Source organism: Simochromis diagramma, unplaced genomic scaffold (assembly GCF_900408965.1).
Source record: "Simochromis diagramma unplaced genomic scaffold, fSimDia1.1 OVJJ01000361.1, whole genome shotgun sequence".
Lineage (NCBI taxonomy): Eukaryota > Metazoa > Chordata > Actinopteri > Cichliformes > Cichlidae > Simochromis > Simochromis diagramma.
The window spans coordinates 1,747,394-1,768,183 of NW_024386860.1; the positions used below are offsets into that span (position 1 = coordinate 1,747,394).

Here is a 20,790-nt window from a genome sequence, read left to right on the forward strand (position 1 = left end):
ATAAGAATATAAAAGTAAAGCTCTACTCTAAAAGCAGTCCAGACAAAAAAAATCCTCCTCAAACAATAAATTCTTACTTTGAAAGACTGTTTGTAGATGTAAATGTCATATCCTCCCTCTATCTTCTTGGTCTTACTGAAGAGGATGAGATCTTCAAACAAGAAGACTTGGCGGAGGTATTTCCTGCGACCACACCAGACCATGAACTCATCCTGGCAGCGGAGTTGACCCTGTTCTTTCAGATTCACCTGGAGAGGAAACATGGCTGCTTGCACACATCAGCGAGAACAATGCGATTCCTGGTGGGAGTCTGACCTCATTCTACTGTATTGCATTTAACACAATGAACTCCAGCAAAAATAGCTTTGATGACCTAAGTTTGAGTATCTCTGTTTCATATCTGTGCCTGCCTATAACTTACATCACATCCTCGAATGGCGTCCATAGCCAACAGATCGTTCCCATGGCGGAGCTGAAACTTGACCATCTCTTCTGCAGTGCGAAGATCACTCAACTCCTGCTCCTGGGACTGGCTGCACTCTTTTATCAGGTCTTTGAGCAACAGTGCATATTTACTCATCCTCTGAATGGGCTTCAGCAAGTAGGATGCCAGGTCCATCTTATCCCCGAGCTCCATCTGCTTATTCTGGAGGAAGAAATCATCAATACAGTTTTAAATACTGCCTGGATTAAAAAAAAAGAACTGCCATCACTTCATTCGTGGGTTTGTGATATCCTTACAAAAGCAGACATCATGAGGGATTGATGATTACAAACTACATATGCCCTAAATTATGTCCTGTTTTAACACCTAATTATGCTTAATTTACTGGATGCCGGATTAAAAAGAAACACCTAAAATAGAAACTGAGACACATAAATGAATAAGTTCAGTAAGCAGTAGGGTCATTTTCTCGTAAACCTTTCTATAATCAGAGAGGTTGAAAGGTTGTTTTGCAGCCTGTATCCAGTCACTGTGTGAGGAATGTGACCAAAGTAAGAGATTCTAGACGCACCTTAAAGAATTCGTTCCCGTGGCTGCTGAGCAAAGCGTCGGACTGCGGCTTATTTTTGCTGTACAGAGCATACATTCCAAACTGATCCTCCTGCACACAACATTAACAAGTTACAACACTACAGCAAAATGTATGCTGACATGTCAGTATGATTCACAAAGCGTGCCGAATGATTCAGAGACTGTAAATTCACCAGGTACTTTCATTTTGTTGCTGAGTACATGAGCACACAAGCAATAATGGACCAGTGTGGGATAATGAAACAATCACTACATGACAAACTAAGCTAGTAACTATACAGCAACACATCTCGATGAAGCAACGAGACCTGAAAGCTGTTTCAAATTAAGTGTAAGGATACTCACATGCCGCAGAAAACAGCTACTGATGGACAGCGGGGATTGGGTGCACGCCTCCAGCTCTTTTAAGAAATACTGGCTGTGGAAGTCCCACAGTTTCTCCACATTCCCAAAAATGATGCTCCGTTTCCCCCGCAGGTCCTGAGGCAAATCGAGGCGCTCCATTTCGGGGAAATAGTGCTCAATGATGTAGCTGAGTGAGCGAACGTACTCCCTCTCTGTGGAAATCATTTCGTCCATGATGTGCTGCACTTTACTGTTGAACAGAAGGACGCATCAGGGTTAAGACTGAGAACAACAGGGGTGATAATGTGGACAATTTTGATTGTTTGACAGAGAGTTTCCCAAAAAAAACAGTTTAAAAAACTCCAAATCTGAGGGTTAGATTTGTTCGCCTTCATTTCATAATATAAAAAGTTGAATATTTTGGCTGGTCTGGTTTGTTTTTACCTGTAATACTCGCAGGTATGCAAGTCTATGACTAATCTGACAATAACTGACTGTAACACCATTAAAGTAATACCACAAGACTGTCATTAAAGCCTAGTAATCACCTGAAAACTACACACTACTTTTTAACAGGTCGGTTCCAAGAAAGTATGAGGCAGGTTTAAAGCAGTTACTTAATATGAGAATTTGAAGGCTTTTTAAAAACTTCACATGACTGGCTTAACAGGCCTGAGGCTGGTGTAGTTTATCATGAAAATGTTAGTTTGTGTGGTATTTTTTTCCATCTCTTACAAAAATATCATAAACGTGTTGTTTATAACTACGTACTCATCAGATTCTATCCCAGCGTATTCTTGATACAACTGATTAATTCCTCACCTGCTCTGTTTCTTTCCATCTCCATCGCTGCGCCTGGTATGGATCCTGCAGGGCGTAGACATGCTGCGGCTGCGGCCTAGCGTGGGGCTCATCACATCAGGTCTCTGCAGCTTCTTCTCTGCAGACACGTTATTGGTCACCTCCAAACCCTTAATGTAGACGCCTGTATATCCGTGAATGTGACTGACATCCGAGTGGGTGCTGTCTCTCGGGGATAGCTCATGGCTCATGGTCTTCTTCATGATCTTCTTCATGGGTTGCTTGCGCACCCGGGAGGCTCCAGAGTAGATGGGCTCGGAGCGGCAGGAGACGATCGAGTCGATAGTGCAGTCGCTGTCTGTGTCATCAAACATGGGTGGGCTCTGTCTCAGTTTGCTCTCGCTGTCGGGGGAGAAAGTGAAGTGCGATGAAGAGGAGATTGAACTTGTGGGACTCTTGGAAAAAGGCCTGACAGAGAGATTTTTGTTGTCCTCAAAATTTAATGGCTTAATTGGTCCAGGTAAACGCACACATCCATTAGCTCCACGCTGCTCTGGAGTGATGATCTGAACTTCTGCAGGCTTCAGAGAATCCGGCGTATCGGCAGCTGTGGAGTCCTGAGCTGCTGCCATGGCTCGAGCCAAAGTCTCTTCCAGCTGCTGCTTGGTCTGTTTACATTTGTGCCACACGGCGTTCCACTGCTGCAGCTGCTCAGGAGACTCCAGTGAAAGCACCATGTCATTAAGCGTGCTGAAGTTTTCCATGGAGAATTTGGATGCTTCAGTGCAGTAATCCTGTAGGACCTGCACCACAGAGGGCGAAAATCTTCCCCCTGGGCTGGCCATACTCAGTTGATGGAAGTAATCCTGACAGTGGTCCATCCACTGGTTTGCCTACAGGTGTAAAAAGGTGGTTTAAATATGTTAGATATACACAATATGGCTAAATACAAACCGTTCAGTGTTCAATCTTTTAAGAAAGGTCATCAATTAAAATGTGGTATCATTTTGCATGAATTTTACTTACCGAATCATAGAACTCATACAGGTTGGCTAGGATATCTAGCTTCGCCTTCCTTTGCTCAACTCTGCTCAAAATGGAACCCAGATGTTGTTTAAAGTCGAGAAGAACCTCTGGAAGGGCCTCTGGAGACTCTTTGACCAGCTGCAGGCCACGTCTCTGCTGGTTCTGTGAGCAAAAAAGATAAATTTAGCACTGAATCCTTTCTAAAAGTTAAATATAACATAATCAGTTCACGTAAAAGTTGAGGTATCTTTACCACTGATTCCTCCAGAAATTGGCTCAAGCTCTCTCTCATCTCCTTTATTTTGGTTGCAGACAGAGTTAATGATTCCAAAGGCGCAAGCTGCTTCTCTCCCGCGACACTGAACCAAAGTTTGATCTGAAAAAGAGAAAGGAATTGTCAATTACTAAAAAAAACAAGAAAAGCTCTGCAGAGCAGGTGGGAATATGGTATTTAATGTAAAAGTCACCTGCTGAGTTTGCTCCTCAAACCTGTGCGCCTCCAGCAAGCTCTCTAACTGTTTCTGTGACTTGTTTGAAAGGATCACAAGCTTATGAACTTCTTCATCTACTTGATTGTAGAGTGCGTTTAACATGTCGACAGTGTCCCTGAAAAAAAATGAAAAACAATATTCAGACAGGTTACAGGAAGTTTCTTTTAATCATCATGGGTACTACTCATTATGACCATTGGGCACCATTGCGTCCTATCATGATCTACCTGTAGTTTTCATTGTCGCAGGCTTCTTCCTTCCTGATACGGGCAAGTACAGTTCCACCTTCCAGACGGAGTCGGTTTAGACAGGTGTCATCTAGTACACACTTCATGAGATGCTTCTGCTTTTCTAACACCTCAGACACCTCCTGACATAAACACGGACAGGGGTAAATGGATGGTCACATTTACACAGTAGATTTTTTTTTTTTAAATATCCTGGAAACTAAGAATGAAACAAACTGGTAAACATTTTACTACAAAAAAAAAAAGCCAGCAGACATCTATTGTGTGTGAGTGGAGACACATAAATCAGCAGGCCAGACTGTTTGCAGGGCTTTGCTCTGACCTTAGAGGTCTTTAGGTTGCTGCTGGCGCTCAGTGAGCTAATAGACTCCTGAAGGGAGGTGATGGCCGCACTACAGCTGGCGGCAAAAGGTTCGATTTTCTGTAAGTAAAAGAAGACAAGAGGAAGAATGAAAGCAAGGGAAGTGAGACTGTTAACACCTACAGTGTCAAAACAGCGATATTACCAAATGTGAAACTGATCATGTTTCAACTGGCTTGCTGGTGGTGGAAGTTTGCCTTTGGGGCTTTCTGCCAGAACGCTTTACTTTTTTTCCCCTTTTACATTATTTTCAGTACTCAGCTATAATTTGTTTTAGACAGCAAAATCCTTGGTTACATTAGTCATGTCTTAGTAAGAGTTCAAAGCAAACTTCTCCTATGTTTATCTGGCTTAGAGGTGCATTGCCCTGTAAATCTGGGTGTCCTTTTTCATTATGAAATCAAGCATCTAACCATGAAACTGGAAAAAAGGTATTACATACATGTTTACACTCTACTCCAGTCGCCTTAGTCACACTCACCTGTCTGAACTGGATCCAGTGGTTGTGATCGTAGTGGAAGGTGCCCTCCAGGTCTCGTGTGAGCTGGGTTTGGTCAATGTACTTCAGCAGGGCCTTCAAAGATGACACAGTTTCTGTCTGGAGAAAAAGAAAAACATAAACAAACATCCAGATTTCAGTCACAGCACGTCTCCTGCGCAGCTTAAAAAAAATCTCTGTCATCACGGCTTGCAGTAACAAGATCAGATAAGAAACTTTCAAAAATCGTCCCTGTAACAAATGGAAATGAATTCTTGCAAGTGTGTAAACAAAATTAGGCCTAGCCTTCACCAACATGAATACTGCACATTTATTCTATTTTTACCTGTACACTGATGTCTCTCTCGGGTTTGCTTGCTACCTCTTTGTCCGACAGGAACAGAACTGAGTAAAGTGCATGTGGTATTAAAGTCTAGAAAAAAAACACATGAGCATGTTTTATTTAAGATACACTTAAAGCACATAGATTATAATACAACATATAGTTCTTATGCTATGAACAGCTAAGTACTGTGCGTTCAAAGTGACTTCGGATGTTTGTGTCAAGGTTTACAGCATTATCACCTTTACATCAGGAAGAAATGTATTATCAGAGTATGATATCTCTCCTGCGAGTCAGCTGCAGCCAGCCTGCTCCCAGCGTGTGGTTAAAAGCAGACAAGCAAGGACAGGCTCCTCTGCGAAAGCCCTGAGGCCAGCCTTTTTCAGAAAAATGTCTTGGAAGTGCACACACTACAAGTTTAAGGTGTGCCTCTTAAAAAGAAAAACCGCACTATGCCAGAGACAGAGAGGCAGAACAAAAGGAAATGTGTAAGGAATGAGGCAGTATTTTATCTCTGACAGAGAGACTCATAACATTACAGTGCAGGAGGCAGCAGAGGGCCTGAAAACTCTCCGGGTGTGTTGGAGGGTAATTACATGTTTTCCAGTGTGGGCTCACCTGAAACTCAGACAGCGATGACAACAGAGCTGGAACAGGCTGCTGCCTTCTGCAGTCTATTACAACAGTTATACCTTGATCACGCCTTTCTTTCCTAAAACCAAAGCATTACAGTTATTGTAGCATCTGTCAAACACATGATGGCATGATGTGATACAATATTTTGTACAAATTTGTACACGAACACAGATTTTTGTGATGATGAAGTGACACTTAAAGTTAAGTTTCAGACTTTCTAAGCAATTTTGGGGGGATGGATGTTGACCTTAAAGCAAACACATTGTGTTGTCTGATAAGAGATCTAATAAGGGATGAAAAAATATGTTCAACTATACTTAATGGAAAGACTTCTTTGTTCTATAGCTCCAAATAAAAGCTGGAATGGAAAGAAAACTGGAAAAGTGTTAAAAACACTAGCTTGGATGGGACCGAGTTCACCTTAGAAGTTAATGATAGGTGTAGAAGTCATTTTTAACCCAGACAAAATAAACCGGCATACTGCATGCATGACTTACCGCAGAGTTGAGTAGTAGTAGCTAAGTAAGCACGTCAGATCGTGGACGGTGCAGGTCTCACTTGCCCACAATGGAGCTCTTGTGCACACCTGCACCACTGCTCTCCCACTACGGTCTCTGGTCCCTGGTAGAGAGAAAGCAGAGATGGGGGTCAGAACTTAGCTCTACTTTCTTCCCACACCAAAAATATAACTGCTCAAGCTTCATAGTGATATGACAAACTACTGTTTTTTAGAGCAAAAAAGTTTTGGAAATGCCAATTAGATAAAAAACAAGGAGAAATATCACTCACATAATAAGAACACACATTTTTAATGGTTTTGTCTAGGCCTCCCTTAGATAGATAATTTAGTAGATGTTTCAGTTTCTATTGCTGTTGCTTTTTTAGCATCAATAGAAAAGTTTCGGTCCATTACCTTCGCTTTTTTTTGGGGGGGGGGGGATTTTCCACTTAGGCAAGTAATGCTATGTGTTATTTTATTTTTGAATGATTTCAGAATTGAAAAGAAGTGAAATATCTTTCATCATTTTTTTTTATTAATTTTTGAGACATTACATCATAATTTTCACCAAAAAACATAAATAAAGTGCACATTTTTAAGATGCGCAGAAATGTTGGAAATCAGAAATGTGATAAAAATGAGCAAATACGATCAAGGTTAAAACTCATATATGGAAATTGATATTCATTTTTTTCTTAATTAGTTAGAAAGTTCAATAAATACTGCAATTTCAAAAAAAGCTGAATGTTCCGGGAATTATTTCATGGTTCAGGATTTATGAGAAAATGGATGGATGGATGGAAAAAATAATTTCAGTACAGGCTGATGGGTCTGAATCAGCTGTCCTTTACCTGGCAGGATCACAGCCGCTGATGTGAGCAGCTCCTGATTGACCTCTGACACCAGTTTGGGGAAGGTTAAATTATAGTCACATGAGGAGCTTTGTACCGAGGCCACTCTGATTGTTGTCCCATTTGCAGCTTTGGGACTGTGTGACTCTTCTCCACTAGCTCTGTGCCGCCTGCTTTCACTGTTCAGGCTGTCGTTACGCTGTCCTGTAAAGACAAATAAAAAAATCTGAGCACTAGTCTGATGTTTATTAAGCAAGCAATCAACAGCACAGTGCAATCAATAGAAATTTGAAGCTTCCTTTCACTTCTGTACTCTCTTTCCTAGCGGTGATACCTCATGAAAGTGTGTTTATTAGTGGCCAGCTAAGTGCACTCAATTAGTGAGTTCACCTGAGTCATCACAGAGTCCAGGTGTTTAGTCAGGCTGAGTCACAGGCAGACTCTCATACCTGCACCTCCTCCTATTCACTTCTACATAGCTCAAGGCTCTTTTTACAAGAATTGTGCTCCTGGAATTTTTAATTGATACCACAGTTTACAGACCTGAACCTGAGGCTGCAAACCTGCATTCTAATATCCAATCCAGTATCTCTACATCCTACAGGATACTTCATGGTGTCTTGGCCAACAACTGGGATGAAATGGACAGATGAGCATGCACGGTACATAATTAGAATTAATCAACAGAAAATAGTGGTCCAGAAGCTAAAATCCCTGAAAACACTGATTTTATCATGTGTGATGTGACAATTTGCTGCTTTTCTTTGTTCTACATGATAACTAATTGGATTTTTGTGGTTTTTGGACAGTATATATGCCATTTTAGCTTAAAAAAAGGTTTTTAAAAAGTACTCCAACTATTAACAGAGCCTAAAACTCTACACAAACTCAGTGTTATGTCTATAATAAATTTGCAGTTATCTATCTGTGATGTGTTGTCTGTATAAGCAGTTTGAGTATTGTCCTGCTCTGTTCTGTGATAATAAGCCCTCCCAGCTCAGCCTCTATTGTCTTCAGAGAATTAGTGCATTTCCTGTGCGACTGTGTGACCACGCTTGTGTTTGCTGCAGGTTTCCTAAAATGCTTTGTTTTGAGAGGAAGTGACAAAAGTAGGCTAAAGCTTCCTGTGTATTGTCCTGTGACACAGTCTGCTTTCTATCTTCTGTGTTTGACACTTTTTTAAGTCATCAAAGACTAAACAAGCACTGGTTATTATCACTTAGTGATCACATATAAGAATCAGGATATTTGTTGGCTCATATCACAAGTAATTTAATCAATCATAGAGTCTTTGTTTTTCAGACTTGTATGAGTCAGCGAGCTTTCGGGTTTTTATAGTTAAAAGATAAAGGCTCAATTTATAAAAGTTTGTTTTCCAAAAACATCCCCAGCAGCTGATTTGTTCACAAGTTAAACTTGTGTAAACGAGCAACCCATCTGGGATTGCTGCAGCCCCCATTCCTGATAAGGCTCATCTCACTATAGGATGCCAGTTTTTACAGAATTTACACGACTTTCTATAATGTTGCTGGAAAAACCTGCTTGCCAAAAGCTGAAATTCAATCCCTCTGAAGTAATCTCTGAAAAATCTGATTTATATACTGTATTTTTGCCCAGTGCTGTTTTTTCAACATAATTAAAACCACTTTTTAAAAAAAAACACAACTACTCACAGCTAATGTCTGGCACTGCCCGATGTTAAGTACTAGAGAATGAACAAAACTGCCTTTTTTAACCTCACATTTCAATTCACGGAAGAAGCTCTAAAAACAACATGATTCCCTAGGTGGTACTCTCACATCACTGTTTTCCTGAGCTACCCAGAACGCACCAACAGAAAACAAAACAGACTGACAGCAGTAAAGAAAACACAGGATTGGGACTAAAGTGCTCTTTCCAGGGTTGGGCTGTACCTGTTCCCTCAACATGCCAAAAAACACACAGAGTGGGCTGTGAAAGGTTATCTGTCACCAATCGGAACGAAGTAGCTGAGAGTTATGAGCACTCAGACTCCAACTGTAGTCATCTAATGAACTGTTATAACCAGTCCTGCTGCAGGCTGTTATTGCAAAACCACCATCTAGCTATTAAGAGGTTTTCATAACCTCAGGGTGTATTATTTGATTAGTGACATGATGATTTAACCATCGGTAAACCAAACCTGTTAAAACTGAAGATGTTTCAGATTCTGTCAGATTTTTGAAAATGCCTGTGCAGTTTTCTAGTACAGAGGCATTTCCCTGAGATTTATCACAGATTAAATCACCATTTGTTATACTAGTAATGGTCTATACTATTTTTGACCAGCATTTGAGTCTCTAAACTTATACTGCTTCTTTCAACTAAGAAAAATTGATAAAAACCAAACAAACCCCAAAACTAAACAAAACTAAACAAACAAACCTGTATTGTCAGTCAATAACTTGGACTTTTTACTACACGCTGTCTCCCTCACATATCTTTATGTGGAATTCTACCCAGCCCATCCTCCTCGTTAACAAACAAAAAAAGCAGCTAGCGATGACATATCAACACTGTTTCTTTCCTTCCACCACTTGCTTCCACTTAAACTTAGAATTCATTTTAAAGTTTTATTAATCACAGCGTACTTACCTGCATGCACATAATTACCATGCACGTACTTGCCTGCATGGCAAGGCCTTGCCCATTCAGGTAGGTACATACATGTATGAACTTATGCTTGCATGTATGTCAGGATTTTTAGGCTACACTTGGTGTGGATTTTATCCTGACTGTGAAACACTTTTTAATTGCGTCTTTTAAAAAGTACAAATAAATTACTTTTACGATTTTATTAGTGAATATGTACTACAGCACCACCACAAGCCTGGGGTTAACACAATTTAAAGTGTCAGTGTTCACAGTAATGAAGGAAAATATGCAACTACAATACATCCTTAGTGTAGTAATAAATAAGCAAAAAGTCCCACTCTCTGGACTTCTTGTGTCATAGAGATTGTTTACAAAATAATCCAGATAATGCTAATGATGTTACAAATGACCTTCTTATAGACTCTGATGGTAGACACGTCTGTCTTCTTGTCTTGTTAGAACAGCATTTGATACTGCTGATCACAAGGTTTTCCTGCGGATATTAGAAGACACTAATATTAAAGGAATCATAGACTCCATATTAGATAGACTCCTCTTTGTACAGGTAAACGCACTGGTTTTTCATGTGTGAAATGTATTTATGGAGTTCCACAGAGTTCTGTGCTGGGACCACTACTTTTTACATTACACGTGCTTCCCTTAGGCAACATATACTTGCAGCCCAGATGAAACTAGATGATACAAATCAATTAGTTAAACTACTGGCATGTCATAAAGACATACCAGCCTGTATGTAATTTTCTTTCTTGTTACATTTGGTCCTAAAAATCTTAGAAGCACAGTGCCCAGCTTACTCTGGATGGCATAACCTTGGCCTCTATTAACACCTTATTTACTATTTTAAAACAAATATGTAGGACTGCCTGCTTTTATCTGCACAACATTTGCAAAATTAGAAACATCCTGTCTCATTCATTACTTCTAGGCTGATAATTATAATTCATTCTTATCAGGTAGTTCTAAAAGTTCCCTAAAAGCATTCAGTTTATCTGGAACATTGCAGTAAGAGTACTAAAAAGATGAGAAAGAGAGCATATTTCTCCAATATTAGTCTATTTTCATCGACTCCCTGTATTTAAAATCCTTCTCCTGATATATGAGGTCTTGAATGATCAGGCAGCACCATATCTTAAAGACTGCACTCTTACTTCACTCTCAGACTTGTACTTCTTAAGAGTTTCTAAAAGTAGAATTGGAGGCAGACCCTTCAGTGCCGAGTTTAAATTTGAGAGACAGACACCCCCTCTCTACGTTATCAATACTTTCCTTTTTGATAAAGCTTATAGTTAGGGCTGGATCAGGTGACCCTGAACCATCTCTTTGTTATTCTACTATAGACTCAAACTGTTGAAGCACTCTGTGTGAGGCGCTTTTCTTAGTATGTTTTGTCCTGTCTCCTTATGTTCTTCTTTTTCTTTTCTCTTTCCTCTCATCCCCCAACTGGTTGCAGCAGATGGCTGCCCCTCCCCGAGCTTAGTTCTGCTGGAAGTTTTTTTATTTTTTGTTAAAAAGGAGTTTTTTCTTCTTACTGTTACAAAGTCCTGTGCTGATAGTGGGGGTGGACGTAGCTTGTTTGTTGGGTTTTCTCAAGGATACTGTATGGTCACCTTACAGTATAAATTGAGTTTAATTAATGCTCCTGATATTTATGTATGTTTATCAGGTGTAAATAGGTATTTTAGCCATTTGGTTCGTTCATTCCTGTTTCTTGAGAAATTTCTTAAGTACCCGCTAAATGAATTGCAGCAATTTTGCCATAATAGGATTTTCAGGACGTGAGCCACCAACTGGCTCCTGTGTCTTTGCATTTGGCTAGGATCAATTAATTGCTAGGTTTGCTGTGTTCATGACATTACTGATCATAATCGTGATTATATATAATGACTACATTTCAAATACTGCACTTGAAATTTACTTGAAAAGCATAAAAAAACATTTATAAGCAAATGTTCTTTATGTATTGGTGCAAAAAAATGACCAACATTTATGACTTTAACTGTAATTTTTGTGCACCGAGGTTTAACATCAGGACCTACCCGACTCATCCTTGCTGTTTCTCCTCTCAATTCCAGGAATTATGGCCTCCACATCCAGCTTTCCGAAACGAAAAGTATAGTTTAGTTTTTTGGGTGAAATTCCGGCTGATCCTCCGGAAGAAGATCGTTCCCGGTGGCCTTTAACCTGGCCTGCTTTGTTAGTCCTCTCCAGTGACTTGGAGCGCCTTTCTGCTCGTCTCTCAGCACTCCGCAAACCTCTCTGTAAGTAAAGTAAAGGTGTGCTGGGTCTGGAGTCATCACTGCTGAGCCATCCCCGGCTACCTAACCTCCGCGATGAATGTTCTCTGGAGGAGGTCTGCGTGTCGGGACTGTTACCCGGTGTCACAGTTCTCTCTCTTAGGGTAGCACTATGCTCTGAGCTCTCCTCCAAGATGGATTCAGAGCTCGACCCAAGGGTCATGGGATTCTGTAGTGCTTCCATGTAAGATTTTCTGAAAAGTCTCCTGGTCTCAAAAGTTGCAGAGTCTCTGTGGAGACGGCGCCGAGGGCCTGGGTTACTGAGGTCTGTGCTGAAAGAGAGCATCTTGGACCCCAGTCCTCCCTCTCTTGCACTGCTGTCCTCACCGCCCTTTCCTGTACCACACTCCCCAGTGAGACTTTTTATTTTAATCTTGGGTATAGCATTGTCAGCTGTGCTGGTGCTATGGCTCTCACTGCTAGAGTCCATGCGGTTTCTGTTCGGGGAGTTGGGCTCAGAGAAAATGGAGTCAGCTCCCTGAGAGTGCAGGGACTCTCTGGAGCTGCGATGGCTGTCCAGAGTCCCCGTAGATCCGCTGGTGCTGCAAGTGCTGAGATGGGCACGGAAACCACCTCGGCTGCAGTGCGCTTGCATTATAGCGTCTGCTGTGTTGCTGACAAAGAGCGGGTTGACCACGTTCTTCCACGGTGTCCTGAACACAGCCGTACCAGTGGTAAGCAGACAGTTCTGTAGCGGATGCAGGTTTCGGTCACGTGTTACATTCTGTAAGAACTCAGCTGTGAAGATGCTGCCGTACATGCTCTCTGAAATAGGGATTTCTGCAATGGCCTGCCCACTGATCGACAAACATTTTATCACTAGCTTGGCAGCCTTGCGTCCTAAAGGAACAATTTGTAGGTAGAAATCTCCTTGCTTTAATCTGACTTTATGCAGAGGTGCAAGCTGCAGGACAACTTTCTCATGGATGCAAAGAGGCCATCCCTCATGATAAAAGAGCAAGCCTCTGAACTTTACCTGTGAAGAGAAAGAGAAGTCAGTCAGTACTCCCGTAAAACATTGTTATCATATATGTGAGTCATGCCTCAGCTGTGGTACGACTTGGATGATTTCAACTGACATCTGCAAAGCAGTATTTAAACACATGTTTAGCTGTAATGGAGAGGCAAGGTGTTTTCATGGGGCTCACTGAGTGAATCACTGTCAGCTAAAGACGAAAACCTGTCTGATCAGGCCCGTTTTCACAGCAACCACAACACAAATCCGTGTTGTGACAGCATGAAACCCTAAGAGCAAAAACACGGTGCTCAAGGGTTGGCTTTTTTCATCTCTTATGAATGTCATGGCAAAGGCTGAGGATGTGATCTTCCTCCGAAGCCTCTCATATTGCCTACATTACAAAGACTCTCATGCACAGCAAGCTGTTCTCAGGGGCTAGGCTTAGATGAAACTATTGCTCTGTGGCTATCGTCACAGTGTAATCACCAGAGAGATGAATGCAGAGGAATAAAGTTTCAGTGCTTTGGTGATAGGGCCCTAACCCACAGCAATCAAAGCTTTTGAGAGAGAATATTGAATTTCATGCTGGACCCTAGAGTCCATGGCTCCCTCTCAAGCACTCCACAGTTTCCCTGTGTTTCGCTATTCAGAGAATGATGGCTGCTTTTCAGCTTGTTGCCTGTTTCCGGAACAATAATCAACTCTGTTTCAGTCTCACTTTTCCCACTCAGGAAAAATATTCACACTCAGCAGAACTGTTCACAGTTTAACTTCTAGTTGTTTATCTCTTTCCAGACAGTGAGATAGTTTTGGTTTCTTTTCTTAAATCCCCATGTCCTCTCTCTATATTTCTATCCATCTTCTCTTCCAAACACAGACATTCTTGGTTTCCTCAATTTAACCTCAGATACCATTACTATCAAGCACTCACACAGGTTTCTTTCTGTATGATCTGTAGAATCCTCTTGGCAGGAAGCAAGAAGTCGATGAGGCAGCGGAGTCCGTCTCCACGATATTGCCTCTCGACCACGCTGAACAGCTGCCAGAGGACGGTGACAGCAGTGGCACTGAAGGGACGGTACAGGGCAGACAAAGTGCTCTGGATACAGTTGTCCAAAGACTCAGCGTCCTGAGAAAAACAAGAGACGGGTACATTAACATATAAGCAGATGTGAGTCTAAATAAGTGGCTTCCAGTCTTTTTGACATGGAGATTTTGAGATTTTTCTTTTAATGAATTGCCAATTTTTCCTTTTCCAGTTGTAAAAGCAAGAATTGAATAAAAGCAACAGTCTGACAATTTTGTGCCTCAGTGCTGTGTAAAGGAGTTTTCAGATTTTTGAAGTTTCCTGGATTTTACAAGAAAAGGAGAAGAGACAAATATTTCATAGTAAGATGTTTCTTGGAGTCACAGGTTAGCAACTCCTAGTCCAGACAGCTTGTAACGAATTCCTTGAAACGCAATGCATGCAACGACAATCAAATAAAAGCTATCTGTGCACAGTATACAAATATATAACTAGATAAACATATGCATGCAGGATCCCATTTAGCCAGACTGTCAGGAAGTTTGAACATGACAGGGAATATCAGGCATCCCGGCAGAGGGGAAACACCTGGTTACCATGACGTCACCTTCAGCTAACACAAACAGGCAAACTGGAAAGTCCAAACTGGACTCCAGTTGCGATCAGGACGGTGGAACATGACCTTCCAACAGCATCCCTGTTGCCACATAGTATGATTTGACCCCTACATGACCCGGGCCACCGCCATTGGTCCCCCAAACTGCATGTCCAACACAGTTTGACTGATGATGACAGGATATTTGGGATTACAACAGATCTGAATGAGGATGACCTGTAGTAGTAGCCAGAGTCATGGTTCAAGCTATGACCTTCCTCTGTTCTGTCGGTGCCAAGGCCAAACATCACCCCACTATGTGTCCTTCCTGAATGGAACACAGCCGTGGAATAGAGACATCTGTCTCTCATGATAAGCGCACAGATAAATAGCAATGTCAGGAAATGTCTCACATATAACAACTTTGGGTGACACTTTATAATACAGCCCACGACTAAGGGTATAATATTCCTGTATGAACTTATTTGAAATGTTTACCAACAAATATTTAAAGGTAGGTACACATTTATATATAAAATTTATGTTTTTTTTAACAATATAAATATTATAAGTATCGTTCTCCCTTTTAAACTTAAAAGAAACAAATTATAGACCTGTGTATATACAGTAAAGTAAATTTATTTACTTAAGTTTACTCTTTTTTTCTCCTTTTACAATCACTGTTCAAATATAACTTTCAAAATGAGTAAATTAAAACAAAAATGCATTTATATGATGGAACAAAGACTCGAATAAATAAATAGAAATATATAATTAGAATTAATTCAATCAAAATTGAACAGCAAAGAATTGACCCTATAAAGTGGGGAAATTGAATCGTATAAAATCCATCATGCACATTGACATAATAAATATTAAATGATGATATTAAAAAAAGATGTAAAAAAAAGAAAGAAATTACTCTTAAAATTACTCATGAATGATGTAAAATTGCTTATACATTAATTTAAATTTACTAACACAATTTCTAATGACACAATTTAGTTATAGTATAATTCTTTCTTCCTGCAAAGCCCTGCCTTTTCACGCCTTTATTCTAAAGTACCTAGCTGTAAGTATATAACTACACTGTAATTACAAGTAAAATACATTGAAATTCCAGTTAGTTACAGGCGAATTCCACCCTCTGTAGGGGGCTGTATAATAAAGTGTTACCACTTTGCAAGATGTTGACCAACACAGGGCTTTAATATGCAGCTCCTCGATGCATTTTGCTACTTTCAGTTGAATCTCTATGCGACATTTGCATGTAAATAGAAGCTGCCAACAAATCAAGAGATCGCCTTTCCTCTATTGAGTTTTGGTGGTCAGACAGCCCATGTTTCACCCTTTGTAGGATCTGTCTTGTTGATCTAAGCAGTGCAGCACCATCAATTAGAGGAGAGTGAGTACAGTTGAGCGCATTCGTACACATGCCACGACTCTACTACAAGGCGCTCATTGTGCACTCCGCCTCTCTAAGTGGTATGTGCAGTACAGTGTCGGTGGCCTGAAACAAAACACCCACTTCCATTAGCAGTCAGCTTGCTTTAGTGAGACAAAAACGTTTCTGGGCATTAGTCACTGTTGCGCTCAGGAGGAGAGGAGTAACATGGAGTTTTATTGGAGGAGAGCTAACAATGGGAGGAAAGCCTCGGCCGCATAGTTCGGACACACCAGCAAGTTTCAATTCAGGTTCCTAAGGCAGAAAAACAAGGGTAGTGACAGGCGCAGTGTTTTGAAGAACAATTAGCCAACATTACAATTCAAAGGCTAGACATCGTGTTGCGCAGGAGTGGCTGTCTATGTAATCCAGTGCTACAGTATGGATACAAAAAACCCGCACTAAAAATAACAACAGATGGGTAATCCATTGTTTTACACGCAGAGTAGTGACACATGTAAATAAAATCCTACCTATGGTAAGAGACACAGAACTTCCCACTGGCATGAAAAAAATGGAAGCTTTTCATTAAGTGTCACCTGTCTAGCACGAGATATATTTGCACGTCTCAGCAGAGTGACCAAATTTAACCACCAGCGCTGAGCCTCCCATCCGCTCTGAGCCACACAGGAATGCAGTGTATATAGCTGTGTATGTCTAACTTCAGAGCTTCAGGCAGGACAAGAGCAAATTGGGAAGTCCCAACCTCTCTGATGCCTGATCTTTCTAATGGGCTGCTTGTTTGATGGCAGACTGAGGTGGTAATTAATGGCTTTAAAGCTCAAGGTGGGACACTTTTGTCTGTGCCATCAGTAAACAAGCTGTCAAAAAGGTAATCAGAGCAAATGGGATGGTTAAACATTAAAGGGTTTTGTCTCTTGATGAAAAAAGCAAACCCAGAGGATTGATCCTGGTTATGTTTGACCTTTTCTGTTTTGTTAACCCCCTTCCTTTTTTATAAAGTTAAAGATATACGGATGGTGGTGAAATGCTTGATTAGTTGGTGATTCCTCTATTGCAACGCTTAATGAAATCATGTGTCAAGACTGAAAAGTCGGGCAAATAAGGAAAGAAGTGTATCAAAACCAAAAGAAAAAGTGAGAGACACAGAAGCAAACACGAGGTGGTCACTGACACATTTAGTGGGTCAGGGATACAAAAGACGCTGCCTGCCAGGACTCCAGTGGAGCATGAAGCCACCAGGGGAGTGTAACAGGAGAGCCCTGGAGCCCCCACAGAGGCTGCTCGCTAACCAACCTGCTAACAGCCTCAAAGGCAGCGGGACGACAAAGGCCACAGGTTGCTCAGACCTGCCCCGCTGCCAGGTGCCAGGATGCCAACAAAAGAGTCTAGTGAGACCTCCCGCAGTAAGTTTCAGCTTTTGATCTGTACCAATAGAAATCCTATCTCATGAGAGAATGACAGTAAGAGGAGAGATGCTGGGATGTGTGGTCAGACAAAAGGTGCACGCTGTACTCTGAATACATTTAAAAGCCACAGTTTCTGATTATGTCAAGGAGCCATAACAAAGTCAATGAGGTTACTTGAGATCGCTGTTAGTTTGAAATACGGCCCTTAACGAGGAGCTTAAGACATGTAATTACACATCAAACTGTACACACAAACGCCACACTCTCTGTGTACAAGACACAGCACACGCTTTGAGAAATAAAAGCATAATCATACTAATGCTGTGGTCCGTAAGAAGATTAGCTGTTGCTGTAAATTGTAGCGTTGTTATCTTAGCAGATAACCCGGCGAGACAAAAGGATTGTGTGATGAACACAGATAGGTGTGAGAGGTGAGGCGATAAACTGGACCACCCACATACCCACAGCCAAAAGTACTACTTTTACAGTAAAGAAAGTAGGGGTGTTTCTGTCAGATTACATTCAACATATTTTTTAATCTGGGTCAGGAAGTCGTATTATTTTGATTTATTTTTAAAAAAAATTTAATAAGACCGACAAAAACTACCACTACTGATGGATTAAAGAGTAATTTTCACATATTCCCACAGTGTTTATGGAAAAGACTCACTTTATACCACCAGAAAGCGACTAATGACTTTGCTTCAGGATGTAAACAGCACCGACAGGCTTGTTGTTCTGCCTCTGCCAGTGTGTATGAAACACTGAATCTCACACATTTAAATATTATGTTCAATTCAATAAAACTCATTAATGAAGACAAAATAGTGAATGGAGGTCCTTCAGCCAATCAGGGCAGTGATAAGTAGTGACAACAGAGACAAAGGAGCCTGACAAAGTCTGTTGATACCTCTGCAGGGTAAATATAGAGTGGGTGCATTCCATTATAAGTGGGAGGTTGATAAAGATATCAGAGAGGATACAAACTTGTGTATCTCAGTGACTCCCAGAAATAATAGTCTGTTTATCATATCTTGCTTTCTCCTTTTCCCCTACAGATAAAAGTCCACGTTTCTAATTTCTAATCATCATCAACACGCACACGATCTATAACTAGTGAAGAAATAAATCTAAAACGCTCATCTTTTACAACTGCACAACAAAAGTAATGATACAGACAGGCCGTGCAAAAGGAATTCATCACCCTTTAAAGTGAAGAGAGCGCTACAAACAAACAAGTCCATGTTATATTCCCTTAAAGGAGAAATGAGCCGCTGGATATATGTGCATATCGAGCAATAACATAATCCCGATCATCGTTCGTGTGGTCCTCCCTTTTCTTCTAACACAATGCATGCATGAAAAGCTTCCTGCTGTGTTTTGACTACACAGCGACAAGTCAAAATATCAGCCATCTCTGAACAGTGACATCAAAAACATCTACCGCCATAATACAGAAACACACACGCAATAAAGTGGCTGAAAAAAAAAGGCAAAACAAAGTTCAAGCATGTGCAAAAACTTCCAGAGAGTCACCGAAATCCTGTAATTAAACACATTTCAAGCTCGTACCTTTATACACAGGTAGTTGTCACAGCTCCGTGATTTTGCTCTGGAGTGCATTTTGCCCAAAGGAAGCATTTAGCCACCAGAGAAACAATTCCAAAATTCAATAAATCACGTGTCTCCAAACTCCAGGTGAAAGACTTTTGTAATCCACACTGTGAGTGTAGTAAGTCATTGCTGTGGTATCAGTGGGTCCGGCACCATTTCTCTCCCCTGTCTCTCTCCTTTTCTCTATGCTGTGGTGTCTGTAGCTGGAGTAGACTAAACTTCAGAGCGTGAGCGAGGCAGTGCGCTGGCTTCCCCGTCACTCACCCTCCCTTCCTCCAACATAACCTCCCCCGCCCTGCTGCTTGCTTTTCTAATGAAGCTCCATCCAGCTGGACAAATGCACACTCCTGCAACTTCAAGCTCATCATTCATAAAAAAAAAAGACGGGGAAAAAAAAGAAAAAAGACACGTACACACTACCTGACCCGCACACCCCGACTGCCGTGAGCCCCAGCACTCCACCCAGCAGGCATCAGACGTTGACTAACTCCTCTCTGCCCTCCCTGACCCTCTACACCCCTACCTCCACCAGCTCCCCTCTACCCCTCTTGCCCACAATGGTCTCTCTTTGTCCTGACAATACAAATGGACTAGGGTTTCAGCTTATTCTGCTGCTTTTCAAAAGAAAAAAGAAAGGAAGACATCAGCACAGGATTGGTTGGCTCAGGTCACTCATTACAATGGCATTCCTCTTAAATATTGTCAGGGGACTGCCCTATCCTTTAACTGACTCACAAACCAATGACATATGGAGACATCCTCCTGCTACAGAAGCCAGATATAACTTCTTTATAATGACTCTAAAAATGTTTTGAATTATTAAAATAGGTTTTACCTGATTCCATAATGAGGAATTGTGACAAGCACTGCAAAATATCCCTCTCTTTGACACACAAGCATCAGAGGTGAGCATATTTTTACAGGAGGAATGCAACAAAATGACATGTTTGCTAGCTGTGAATGGTAGCTCCTTCCCAGTTTTTCCTAAACACAGGAAGTCCTTGTTCGGAGGAACGACATGCTCTGTAAGAATACACACTCTGTGTGAAAAAGATCACATTAGGTCAGTCTGTGCAAACAGGGAAGGTAGTGACGACAGGTAATTGAGTTTGCTTTATTTTTAGAGAGAGAGGCGCTGGAGTCTCATCAGATGTCATTAAAGGCAGACATCACAATGACCTGAGAGGCACAAAAAGACACACACTGACTGACTGGAGTCTTGCACTCAGTGTGGGCACACTCAAACACACACACACACATGGTTACTCTCATGTTGACACTGATACTACGAGACATTTATACTTTGGTGTAGTGCATTTCTGGGAAATGAAACAAAGAGAGCAGATACTGTTATGCACTCGGTCTACATTTAGTCTTAGTCTTATAGCTACTGTATAATCTTCTGTGTAAGCAGAAGAAGACATACCTCACATATGCACTCTGCAAATACACACTCCTCTCTCTCCTACTCGGAGTGTGTGTGCTTGGACTTAACCTATAATTTCTGCTGCCTTGCCTTTCCACTGGGCTGGTTTCAGTAGGTCAGAGTACAGATTTTCTTCTTTTATGTCTCTCCACTTTTGTCGTTTTCCTTCTTTTTAATTCATAGTTATCCCATTGAGTTAAAGTTGCTTCACATAGGCAACAAAGTAGGTCAAGTTTATATATACACATATATATATATATATACACACACTACATGTTTACAAAAAAGAAACATTGTTTAGCTACGAAAGTAG

General features: G+C 41.1%; 1 protein-coding gene across 2 annotated transcripts in view; it reads right to left on the bottom strand.

Moving 5' to 3' along the window:
• zgc:158766 (uncharacterized protein LOC100009641 homolog) overlaps positions 1 to 19,303 on the bottom strand; it is a 26,336-nt gene extending 7,033 nt beyond the window's left edge. For both annotated transcript variants that reach the window (XM_040031074.1, XM_040031073.1), the window contains exons 1-18: positions 19,010 to 19,303; positions 13,933 to 14,130; positions 11,786 to 13,019; positions 7,116 to 7,319; positions 6,263 to 6,386; positions 5,748 to 5,841; positions 5,133 to 5,219; positions 4,790 to 4,906; positions 4,270 to 4,368; positions 3,927 to 4,069; positions 3,676 to 3,814; positions 3,462 to 3,584; positions 3,209 to 3,370; positions 2,204 to 3,075; positions 1,382 to 1,631; positions 1,017 to 1,106; positions 422 to 646; positions 78 to 248 (exon numbers count right to left, since the gene is read on the bottom strand). In XM_040031074.1, coding sequence (XP_039887008.1) covers positions 78 to 248; positions 422 to 646; positions 1,017 to 1,106; positions 1,382 to 1,631; positions 2,204 to 3,075; positions 3,209 to 3,370; positions 3,462 to 3,584; positions 3,676 to 3,814; positions 3,927 to 4,069; positions 4,270 to 4,368; positions 4,790 to 4,906; positions 5,133 to 5,219; positions 5,748 to 5,841; positions 6,263 to 6,386; positions 7,116 to 7,319; positions 11,786 to 13,019; positions 13,933 to 14,130; positions 19,010 to 19,078 — 4,401 coding nt within the window. In that variant the 5' untranslated portion in view covers positions 19,079 to 19,303. The remainder of the gene's footprint in view (positions 1 to 77; positions 249 to 421; positions 647 to 1,016; positions 1,107 to 1,381; positions 1,632 to 2,203; positions 3,076 to 3,208; positions 3,371 to 3,461; positions 3,585 to 3,675; positions 3,815 to 3,926; positions 4,070 to 4,269; positions 4,369 to 4,789; positions 4,907 to 5,132; positions 5,220 to 5,747; positions 5,842 to 6,262; positions 6,387 to 7,115; positions 7,320 to 11,785; positions 13,020 to 13,932; positions 14,131 to 19,009) is intronic.
• Positions 19,304 to 20,790: the final 1,487 nt, after the last annotated feature.